Raw genomic sequence first — 12,063 nt, 5'->3', positions numbered from 1 at the left:
CGCCTCCTTCTTTCGCTCTCTCTGTCTCTTTCTCACATATACTGATTAGTAGCTCTAGAAGGTTTCCATCAACTAGATAATCAACCTGCAGAATTTATAGCTAGAAGATATCCAAACTTTACTGTTGGCCCTCCACATTTGCGGTTTTGACTTTTGCAGTTTTGAATATTTTTGGATTTGATTAATATGTTCTCTCTAAGAATACCTAGGTCCTTCAGAAAAATTATATTGGAAATTCACCATAGAGTTGCACTGGAGGATCTATAGATTGCTAGGGAAAACACTTCTCTAGGCATTTGTAGGTCATTCAGCATGGCTCTGTGGTCAGATTTTGGCAGATACTGACTACAGAGTTCTGCTGGAGGACCTAGAGATTCCTAGAGAAGTGGTCTCTTGGGGAAAAGAGAAGTGTTGTTTTTTAATTGAAGTTTTTCCACTTTCACTTGGGTCCTGTGCCTCTAACAGCAGCGAATGTTGCAGGCCCACTGTACATCCATTTAAGCTTATTTCCTTTTTGAAGTGTAAATAATAGTTCTGGCTTTCTCAAGCAGAATAAACAAATTTGTAAGGCAGAAGCTGAACAATAACCAGCCTCAGTCTCCCTCAACACAACACATGTAGGATCTAGCAAAGAAACTAAATAAGATTAATTTTCTTTGTAAAGCATATTAAATTAGCTATATTTAGAAATCAAACACATGCAGTTATGGAGGACAAAGAGCAAAGAAGAAAAAATGGTTGCAGGTTTCAGTGATCCTAGAAGAGCTGTTCAGGCAAATCTATTGCTGAGAAATCAATTATCTTTCAGTTTGCAGTAACCTACTATTGGAAAAGATGGCCTTGGAATATACTGATCCTTAAACAATACCGTCTTAGGAAAAGATAACTGCTTCCTGTATCTGAAAGTTCACAGGCGTTTCTAGAATTAAAAAAAAAATATTTCTTTTGACATGCCAAGAATATCCTTCGCTTTCATGTGTCTCTGTGCAGATATAAACAAAAGTGACTGTGTTTCTCTACTTCTTTCTCACAGGAAAGATCTTTGCCATGTCAGCAGGAATCTTCCGGGTGTGTCTGGTGGTTATCACAGCTATTGTCAACCATCCATTGCTCTTCCCAAAAGAGAATGTTACCGTCCTTGAAAATACAGATGAAATAATCCAGAAGATGAAAGAGCGTGAGGAGAACCTGAGGACAGAGTATCTTAAACTGGAGCAGGAGATTGCAGTGCAGGAAGCTTTAACAAAGTCTTCAGAACAAGCTACTGGGTCAGAAAAGCAATACAACCATGATCCCCTCTCTTGGAATTTCTGGACCGCTTTGTCCATGGTGGTTTTTCTTCTGATTGAGTTCTGGAGGCAAGATTACCAGGAAGGAAACTGGCCAGATTATGCCAATGAAGAAGATGAAATTAATATTCTGGGGAAAGCATTCAATGGAGTCATCTTGCCAGACAAGGTCACCTTGGCCAATTTCTATGAGAGATGCCTCCAGACTGTAACCAATGACATTGCCAGAAACCGAGAGCTTGTGGAAGGCTTTGCAGATGATCTTTTAGAAGCTTTGAGAAGTGTGTGTAACCGGGACGCTGACATGGAAGTGGAGGAGTCCATAGGAATTGGGAGCATGTATGAAAACTGGAGAGTTCACAAGCCTTTAACATGTGACTTCATTGTCCCTTTTACTCCTCCTGCACCATATTGTTTCCAGTTTGAGACCTGGTGTTCAGGAGAATCTGTTCCACTTGACAAACAAGGTTGTGGTATGATAAAGATCATCTGGGCAGATGAAAATTCAACGGGCTGTATATGTGACAAGACAAAGCTGGGGGAAGATTTATTGTGCCTTCTTCATAGCAGAATGAACCCACTGAGACAGAACAATTATATGGAGGACCTCCTTTGCTACAAAGATACACGATACCTTGATTCTAACCAGGTCATGACATGGATCCAAGTTGCACTTACCAAGGCATGGAATAAAATTTCACATAAGTATGAGTTCAACCTCACTTTTAACCACCTGGATGTACCTGGTGCCCTAAAAATCAAGTTTAGATCTGGAAAAATAATTGCCTTCAACCTTACCCCTGTGGTACAATATGCTGATTCTGATGTCTATTTCATTTCCCATTTCCCAAATAATGGTGTATCAGAGGAACCCACTTGTAGCATTCAATGGTTTCTTACATTTTCAGTATGTGAGAAGAGATACATTCAGTTTGTTTCTAAAACTCTACCTGCCAACTCCTGCCACCTTAGCTGTCTCCAGATTCTCTCCTTCCTTCATGGGAAACAGTGCAGTCTAACAGGACCAAGTAGCCTTACAAACTATCACTTGAAAACGGTCATGCTGCATATGCTGGAGACCCATCCCAGTTCAGATTGGGCCTCTGGATTCTTGAAGGCCAGGCTTCAAGACATGTTCAAATTTTTGGAGAAAAGCCTGCAAGAAAAGAGGCTTTACCACTTTTTCATTGGAAACAAGAAACTGCCGGAGGAGTTGGGCATCCCTGTGGAGCTCCAAAGAGCGGAGCCTCTGAACCTCTTCCGTCCCTTTGTCCTGCAGCGAAGTGCTTACAGAAAAACAATGGACATGTTTCAAGAGATGCTAAAGAACACAGCAGCTTTAATAAATGAGTATACCAAGCATGTTCCCAATGGACGAGGAATCCCACTAAATAAGGAACTTCTGCAGCTATAGCTGTAAAAACTACTGTAGGGTCAGATACCCCACAGGGAGAAATTTAATTGAATGCTTTGGGGTTTGCAAATGGCACCAAAGATTTGATAGAAAGGAGACACTTTTCTCATTTTCTTCCCAATGTTGTTGGCTGATATTTATGCAGCTTTTAATGTTTCTATCCAGTGTAGATAATTCTTTTGTAAATAATAAAAGTAAGAAAGAGGAATCTAATTTATTCCTATATCTGCATTAAAGTTTATAATTTGAGGAGTCTGTTTTAATTTTTTTATTTAAGGTGCAAAGCTTGACATTTCTGCAATAAAGAACCTCATATAAAAGGACCAACAGCTTGTATAGGAAAAGCAGTTTGAAGATTGGCAAAAGAAGATATTGACCCCCTGCACTTTGTAAATTGATCCAAAATCCATTGTGGAAAGCTTTTTAATTACACTCAAAGCTATTGTAAAAAAAATTGATTGCAAAAAATGCTAGTTCAGTAGAAGTCTTACACTTGACTTACCTGTACATGTCTACTCAGAAATATGTCTCCTTTTATTTCAGTAGTGCTTAATCTCAGGTAAGTGGATATTGGAGTGCAACTTAAATGGCCTTTACCCATTCACATTAAAAAAGTATTGTGTGGATTTGCAATTTCTGTCTTCAGTGAAATATATTCAAGTCTAGGAATCTGTGGGAATAATTCCTAAGGACATCTAGTGATAAAAAAAATATTATGCAGTCTCTTCAACATGTGTTTTCTTTTTTCAAGACTGAAATATGATCACAATACTGTATCCGATTTCTTTCTATCTACCTTTAGTTTGTTATGCTTCTTTTAAAAAACTGGGCACAGGCAAAATTAATCCTTGGCAGTGGACCTGACTGGCAGAGTATTTCCCTGAGGGGTATATGTGTGTATATAAAAACAACTAGTTCAAACCATTCATTACACTGGTGCAAGGTTTGTTTTGTTTTTATATATAAGTGTCACAGACTGGAACCAGCACCCCCAACAGTAAACTAATGCTCTCAACAGATCTGTGAAAGACAGTATGTTTTAAATTCCTTAAATTCAGGCTATTAGAAGCACCAGATTCTAAAGAGACTAATTTACAGGTTGCTTGGGAAAATTTGAATCTTTGAAAGAATATTGGGCAAGGAGAGGCAAAGCAGTTGAGAGTTTTAAAGAGATGCCATTAAGGTAAAGTTGCTGCTCTTCTTTTTTTTTTAAAGAAGATTTTTATCTGATGCAGTTCTCAACTCTTGTCAGGATTACATCTAGAAAAAGTATCAGTTGGAAATGAAGACTTGTACGCTTTTTAAAAACTGCTTTATGTAAACTATGTTGCTTTCCTGATTGCAATCATTCAGATGTGTGGGATCTGTTTTGTTTTTAATACAGCCTCAAGATTCACAAACTGGAGCCTGACCAAAAGATGTGTATTTTAAAAATGCAGAGTCAAGATTGTTTTTCAGTACCAGGACTGAACAGAGGTCATGGTCCTTCCACCCAAAATTCCACACAAGATTACCCCAAAGTTTCTTAATTTCAACAGTATAATTTAGGATGCAAGGAGTAGATTTTTTGGTTATTGTTTAATCTACTAAACCACTGGGTAGTCAGAAATTCTTGCTGATCTAGTGCAATTCACTCAGAAATCCTTTCTCCTATTGATTTACTGCAGTTTCTTAGAACATTTGCTTTGTGTTTGGACTGGGAGTGCTACTTGTGCCACCAGGGTATGTTTTGTACCACAATGACTGGTTTGTTTTTTGTTCTGGTATACTCCAACTTGGTATGTGTGCACACAGATGCACATGCCTTCAAGAAACAACTAAAAGCCTGATAGCTAAAGAAATGATAGCATGGATATTAAAAGCAGGCATAATCACAGGTAGAATTTCTTACCTGCATGATAAAGCTTCCTCTGCTGTAAGAGCTGTAGATGTTGGGAAGATGCAGAAAATGGCAGCTGAAGAACAGAATCTCAATGACACACAATGGAGATTTGCACTTTTTTCAGGCTTACAAGGCAGAAGCAAGGGAAGATAAACAAAATGTCTGCAGTTCATTTCTCCAATGTCTGCTTGCCTTCATAGTCCCTGTGCCCATGGGTTTATTTTCTTCCTCCTGCTAGCACTGACACATGGTTATGCCAGGAAAATTTCTGTCAAGATATTTAAGATGGCAAAATGTGGTCAGATGGTTACAACATTTGGGGCTGTTTAGCTTAGAAGAAAGGCAAGCAAAGGTGTGATGCTGTACAAAGCTGTACACAGTATGAAGAAAATGGATAAGGAAAACTTTCTTCCTCATCCAATAGAACCCAGTCATCTGGTGAAGCTCAATGTTGGCAGATGCAGGATTGTACCTCAAGGAAGTCGCAACCACACCATACTTCAATTATAGAATTTACGACCACAATATGTAGTGATGGCTGGCATCTTGGATGGCTTCAAATGAAGGGACAGACAAATTCGTAGTGGAGAAAGCTATCAGTAACTACAAGTCCTATTGGTTATACATTACTTTCAGTAGTGAAAGCAATATACCTCTAAATACAGTTGCTTGGGAAGATGAGCCAAAAGATAATGTTGCTCTCATGTCCTCCTTGTGGATATTCTGACAGCAACTTCTGGGCCATTATAACAACAGAGTGCTAATTTTTATAGGCCTTTGGTGTGATCAAGTAGAGTTCTTATATTTCTACATTTAATAAAAAATTTCAAGGAAGCTAATCAATTCAAAATAAATGTATTTATAAAAAGGTATTTCATAAATGAAGAGTAAGTATAGAATTACAAAGGGGGAAAAAGTACCAATCCTACCTCCATCTGGTAGTTGGCTAGTTGCATATTTCACTGGGAATAGTTTGCTCACATATTGCCCTGTGTGTGTGTGTGTGTGTATTTAATAAAAGTATTCTTTCACCCTCTGTCAAAAAAAAAAGTATGCCTGCTTGTTATCTGACATGCCTTAGGGAGAGAGAAAGTTGAACAAGCCTGATCTCCAACAGAAAGAAACGGTGAAATCTTGTCAGATCAGATGTAACGTGCTCCTTTTGGCTCACACTGAAGACATAAATCTATGATTGAAGAAAACAGTTTTTATAATGTAAGAACCTTAAGGAGAAGATGGAAGAAACAGTTAAAAACCTTATTTCCCTGCCTGTTTTAAAGACTAAGGCTCTGGAAAATTGGTTTTACAAAAATGACTGGAAGTCCAAAGATACTATAAAAAAAGGTGTCAGACACCTCACTGGAATACCTTTCTCCTTGTAGCATTCTTTTTGTAGGCAACTTTTGCACATTAAAAATTTAATGTATCTTCCATTCTTGTCAACGTGCTATATAATTGACTTCTTGTAAAATACTGGCTCCAGTTAATAGGTCTATTAAACAACCCATTGCGACTTCAGTTATTTTATTTTAAGTAATTACATGGTTGAAGTGGAAAATACCTATCTTCTTTCCCAGTCAGCACTATTTCTAGTTTTGTTGCGGTCCTGAAACAAAATCTCTCAGAGGAGAAACAAATCTAAATGGTATAAAACTTTTGAAGTTCTGGGTTTTCAAACACCATTTTCACGAGGGTTGTTGTGTCTACCTAGGGCATTGTCATGAACCCCGAAAGGCTTTATTAAACTGCAGTTTCAGTAGTAAACAAGATTTTAGAACACTCCCTAAAATTTAATTTCAGCATACAGTGAGATATTAACAATAGGGTCTTATGCATCTGTTCATGGATAAGGAGACTAGGCAGAATTCATGGGAAAACAAAAAAAAATGTGCAGTTCAGCAAACAAACTCTTCTTCCTACAAAATGCCTTGAGCAATCCTGCAGCTGTATTCATCTCCAGCCCTAACAATATAGAGATAGCCTGAGGAACTCACAGCTCTGTTCCTGCAAAGTGATCTATAATTTCACACTGGATAGGGAATGGTTGATGCTTTCAAGGATGTCTTATTAAATGGAGAACCAGATTTTCAAGTGCTGCTTTTATTGCCTTTCTTGTGCCTGGCAAGTTTGGAGGGTGAGGGGAGTGATTTGATTAACCGAATCTGAAACATCTTTGAATTGCAAATAGACATTTAATTTCCTTGAATTTGAAAATCTACCAGTGACTACATGGCCAGCCTGTAGATAGCCCTCCCTACCATCTGAACCAGGGGTAGGCAAGCTTTTTGAGCCGGGGGCCGGGTTGGTGTCCCTCAGGCGACTGGGGGGCCGAAGCCGGGGGTGGAGCTTCAACCCTCTGGGGCGGGGCTACGTGCAAGGGGTGGAGCTTCCACCCTCCAGGGCGGGGCCGTGTGCCGGGGCTGGAGCTTCCACCCTCCGAGGCGGGGCCGTGTGCCAGGGGTGGAGCTTCCACCCTCCGGGGCGGGGCTGCGTGCCAGGGGCGGCGCTTCCACCCTCCAGGGGCCATGCCTCCCCATCTTTGCTGGCCCCTGACGGGGCCCCAGGCCCCGTCAGAGACCGGCAAAAAAACTGGTGGGGGCCACCAGCGCTGGAGGGCCCCCTGGAGGGCCCCCGCGACGGCACCGGGCCTCCCAGAGGCCCCCTGCCGCCCTCGGAGCCCTACTGGAGGGCCCCAGGGATGGCAGCAGGCCCCCCAGAGGCCCGGTGCCACCCTCGGAGCCCTCCTGGAGGGCCCCAGGGATGGCAGCAGGCCCCCCAGAGGCCCCCTGCCGCCCTCGGAGCCCTACTGGAGGGCCCCAGGGATGGCAGCAGGCCCCCCAGAGGCCCCCTGCCGCCCTCGGAGCCCTCCTGAAGGGCCCCAGGGATGGCAAAGGGCCCCCCCAGAGGCCTCAGCGAGCCCCCCAGAGGCCCCCTGCCGCCCCCGGAGCCCTCCTGGAGGGCCTCAGGGACAGCAGCGGGGCCCCCCAGAGACCCCCTGCCGCCCCCGGAGCCCTCCTGGAGGGCCCCAGAGACGGCAGTGGGCCTCTTAAAGGCCCGCCGCCGCCGCCCATCGCGGCTTTTCGCCGCTCTGGGCGCCACCATTTTTTCACCCAAAATGGCGGCGCCCAGAGCGGCGAAAAGCCGCGCCCAGAGTGGCGAAAAGCCGCGACAGGCGGCCGCCGCAGCGGCGGCAGCAGCAGCAACAGGAGGCAGGGGCCGGCCGCCAGGCCTCCGCAGGCCGCATCCGGCCCGCGGGCCGGAGGTTGCCGACCCCTGATCTGAACTAAGACCAGAAGCAGAAAATGCAGGCCTATGACTAACATCTTCAATTTCTTTCTCCTGTTTGCCTGATGAAAAAGCCAGTGTGACTTTGAAAGCTTGCAACATGTAATTGTACATTTTTCTATCCCTGTACTACACAGGTCACTTAATTTCACTGCCTTGATCTAATAATGGCACCATTATTAATTGATTCTGTGGTGATTAGTTTTAAAAACATTCTGAAACATATCAAGTTTGCAGTTTCCCAAATTCAGATTTAGCAGTGTTAGTCTTGAATACAAATATGCAAAGAGAATTTGTAGCACCTTTGAGACTATGCTACAACTTCTTTCACACAGTTGGTCTCAAAGGTGCTACAAAATCCCCTTGCAGAAGGAAAACCAATTAAGCTTTTTTCTGTCCGTTTGACTGACTGTAAATACTGTTTCTGACAAGGATTATTTCTAGAAGCATATAACCCTAGAGAAAAGCCATAGCTGAGTAACAGGGAATATGTTTTGCAATGAAATGGTCCTATTTTCAATCTTTGGCATCTTCAGACAGGAGCTAAAGAAAAGCTCTGAAATTGTGGAGAGCGATTGGCTAGTTAGTCCAGACAAGACTGTGCTAGATGGACCAGTAGTCTGCCAGGTATAAGGAAAGTTTTTAGGTTCCCAAGCTTGTAACTTTTTAAACCCCAGCATAATTCTTTGGATCATCGAGTTGGAAGGGACCACAAAGGCCATGCAGTCTTACCACTTGCCATGCAGGAGTACAACACCAAAGCACTTTATAATAATGAGAAAACTACCTAATTTTCTTCTTTCTATACAATGTGGTGTAATGATTTTAGCATTGACTATGACTCTGGAGACCAAGATTCAAATCCCTGATTGGCCATGGAAACCGACTGAGTGATCTCGAGCAATTCACATTCTCTGAGCCTCATAGGAAAACAAAGGGGGGAAACCCTCAGAACAAATCTTTCCAAGAAAACCCAATGATATTTTCGTGTGACGTTGGTATAAGTCAGAAAGGACTTGAAGGCACATACACACACAATTCTGAATAGTAGAGTTGTTTACCCAGGCTAATACCAGTCCTTGGCAGTCTTACTCACTGACATTTTTTCCAAAATACAGGCTGAAGCAGGAGCTAATGCAACATGTCTGAACAGGAATACAAGAAAGCTGGTGCCAACCAAGGCTGTTTCCCCTTGAGGAAGTTTCAACGGATTGGAGGTGAGGTTATACTAGTAAATCTCCCTTGAAATGTATCTGCTATTTCCAGCATTGCTCTCACAACAGTATGAGTTTATGTCTTGCTTGCTCCTTCTCCCACTTATATACCAGAAGCATATACATAAGAACTTGTACATATAGAAGCTGTATGAGGAGTAGCCTTTTCCCAAGTCTGACTATTGGTCCATCTAGTATGTTCTAGAGGTGGCAGATTTCAGGCTTGCAGGGTTTATTTTGAGTTCACCAACCACAGTCTTGTGCAAATGATTTAGGTCAGAACTCTGCTGGGGCATAACAGCAGCAAAACTCTGGACTGTGATTACAATTGTATTTATCACATGCTTGGATAAAAAGATATCCATTGCCCTCTTATTTAAGTAGTTTTCCATTTCCCTTAGTGCAATGGGTTGACTTCAACACTGCTCTGGCAGAAAAAATCAGATCTGTTCACCTTCACCCCATGACCTGCAGTAGGTAATAGAAAGGCTTGGAATGACCATCAAAAGTTCAACTCTACCAACATTACCTAGGCTCACAGCATTTGAGTTATAAGAATCTAAGAACTTTATCACACAGGGGGAAACCGGAGGTTTAAACAGGCATTTTCTAGGGACAGTCGGACGGTCGCAGCTAAGATTTTCACACACACCATGATTAGAGAGGACTTGTCCCGGGAATAATCAGGAATGCTTCAGCAACAAATCATTCACAGGATTTCCCTGTGAATGACTTGTTGCTGGAGCATTCCTGGTTGTTCCCAGGATAAGTCCTCTCTAATCGCAACGTCATGTGAAAATCATAGCCACGATCGCATGACTGTCATTAGCAAATGCTTGTTTAAACCCCTGATTTTCCCTGTGTGATAAAGTCCATAGAAACCTTAGGAAATCCCAGAGTCTGGCAGCTGAAAATTATTGTCAGATGAACTGGGAGCAGTGAAAGCCCCCAGGTTTATTGACTGAGCTGGGATTTCTCGGACAGCTGCTCTAAGCTCCCCATATCAAAGCCTTGTGGCAATTAAAAGACTAGGCATATGCTTTTGTGGATTGCAGCCCACTTCATCAGATGCATCATAAGTTTTATTTGGCACAAGCATTCACCTTTAAGATTCTGTAACAACTCTTTCCTGATCATAAATTTTCATATTATTGCTGGCCTCTCTCAATCTCTTTCTGTTTGTGTGTGTGTAATATTGAAAGGTGGTTTGCCTATTCCCTCTGGATATATAGCCTCTACAGCGCCTGGCATTCATTGTTATTCTTCCAGTGGCTGGGTGGGGTGCAGGGGGTTCAGGCCACACCAGGTGAAACCCAAGGGGGATGACACCACTGCTCCTCAAACACCTACCTTTTGGCAGAAACGGGCTGTAGCATTCATCTGCTTCCCTTTAAAATGCTTTAAGAGATGTCAGGAGTGGGATAAAGCTCAGTGAGAGGAGAAAGGAGAGGCCCCAGAATTTTTTAAAATTAAAATTTCAAATTTTAAAATATGTATTAAAAATTGAATTTTAATTTTTAAATTATTTTTAAATTTTCTTTAAAAACATCACATTTTAACCAAATCTTCACCATGCATATGCAAATACATTTAGCTTTTGCATATGATATTGTAATTTGGAGTTATAATTTTAATGTTGCTAGCTGTTTATGTCACAACTATTAACATTACATTCAGTGGTGTATAGAAATTATTTTATGAATAACATTAGTGCAAAAGAGCATTACTAAGGATTCTGTATGGTGTGTAATGGGAGGAGGTTACCGCACCCTAGTGATCCAACTGCTCCCATCCAAGTACTAGCAAGGCATGAGCCTGATTAGATTCCAAGATCAGGTGTTCCCATCTTCACCATGATTTAGTGAACTGGCTTTACTAAACCCATGATTAAGGTTTGCAAGTTTTTGAAAGTGCCAGTACTGGGAGACTGTTCTGTCCAACTGTAGGCTGCTGTTTTGCTAATTTTGCTTTGCAAGGAATCAGTATTATTCCCGAATTGGTTCTTAAAGCTGAAGTGACAACACTTGGCTGTCAATGAAAAGGGGTAGTATAAGATTAATAGTACATGACAGCTTTCAGTCTGACAGAAAATATGCTTGGAGCTTCCTCTCATCAGAATAATTGAGTAATACTATTTACTACCCATCAATTCAGATTTTTTTAAATAGAAGGAATACTATTGGGTGGGTGTAACACATGCATTGTTTCAGGTAATCTGAATGAAATTTATGTTTCATGTTACTCATGGTAGTTCAGCAGGAGCAGAGGCATTGTGTTCAAAAGTGCATTACTCATTCTCTAGTTGCCCATTCTTCTTGCTACAGACATATAACTGCCCCAAGTCAGGATGCTAACATTCTGTAAGCAAAAGCAGAATTGTGTAACTTTCACACTAATCCAGACAAGAAAATCAATGCCATATTGTTTTTCCTTCAGTTACAGTCACTCCATGCCTATTGTGAGAGAAGAAGGAAAATCAAAGATGCAAGTTACAGGGTAGTATATTCTATGAAAGGCAGTGTTGTGTAGTAGTTTGAGCATTAGATTATGTTTGTAGACACCAGAATTTGAATCCCCTCTCAGCCATGGAAACCCACTGGATTACCTTGAACTTGTCACACTATTTCAGCCTCAGAGGAAGGCAAACGCAAATCCCATCTGGACAAATTTTGCCAAGAAAACCCTGTGATAAGGTTGCCTTAGGGTTGCCTTGAGTTGGAAACAAGTTGAAGGCGCACGACAACAGTGTATATTCCACTGGATTCTGCTGCCATAACATACTGGAGAGGAGCCAGCAAAGACAGTAGCACAGGCATCATTTTTCTGTAAAGATTTTATTTTCAACACAATGGAGTAGCTTCATCCCATGGATACCCACTGCTATTTCCGCTGGCTACAACCTTCAGGCATGTGCACTACCCTTTTGAAGGGCAGCTTATACAAAATCAGTTTAATTGGTGAACTGGGAGCTTAGTTCCA

The 12,063-nt window shown here is 41.8% G+C and overlaps 1 protein-coding gene across 8 annotated transcripts in view; it reads left to right on the top strand.

Annotated features, from left to right (window-relative positions):
* Positions 1-12,063, top strand: part of ITPRIP (inositol 1,4,5-trisphosphate receptor interacting protein) — a 56,468-nt gene that overhangs the window by 27,186 nt on the left and 17,219 nt on the right. For 7 of the 8 annotated variants that reach the window (XM_089509837.1, XM_089509836.1, XM_089509842.1 and 4 more), the window contains exon 2: positions 1,034-3,235. In XM_089509837.1, coding sequence (XP_089365963.1) covers positions 1,048-2,703 — 1,656 coding nt within the window. In that variant the 5' untranslated portion in view covers positions 1,034-1,047 and the 3' untranslated portion in view covers positions 2,704-3,235. Of the gene's footprint in view, positions 1-1,033; positions 3,236-8,988; positions 9,088-12,063 lie in introns of those variants that run through there. The other variant, XR_016280045.1, reaches the window with a different exon arrangement.

The sequence above is a fragment of the Sceloporus occidentalis genome, unplaced genomic scaffold, assembly GCF_023333645.1.
Source record: "Sceloporus occidentalis isolate IW3139 unplaced genomic scaffold, rSceOcc1.0.p SCAF_2, whole genome shotgun sequence".
NCBI lineage: Eukaryota > Metazoa > Chordata > Lepidosauria > Squamata > Phrynosomatidae > Sceloporus > Sceloporus occidentalis.
Note: the sequence above shows the minus strand (reverse complement) of the source record. Positions and strands in the feature narration are given on the sequence as shown.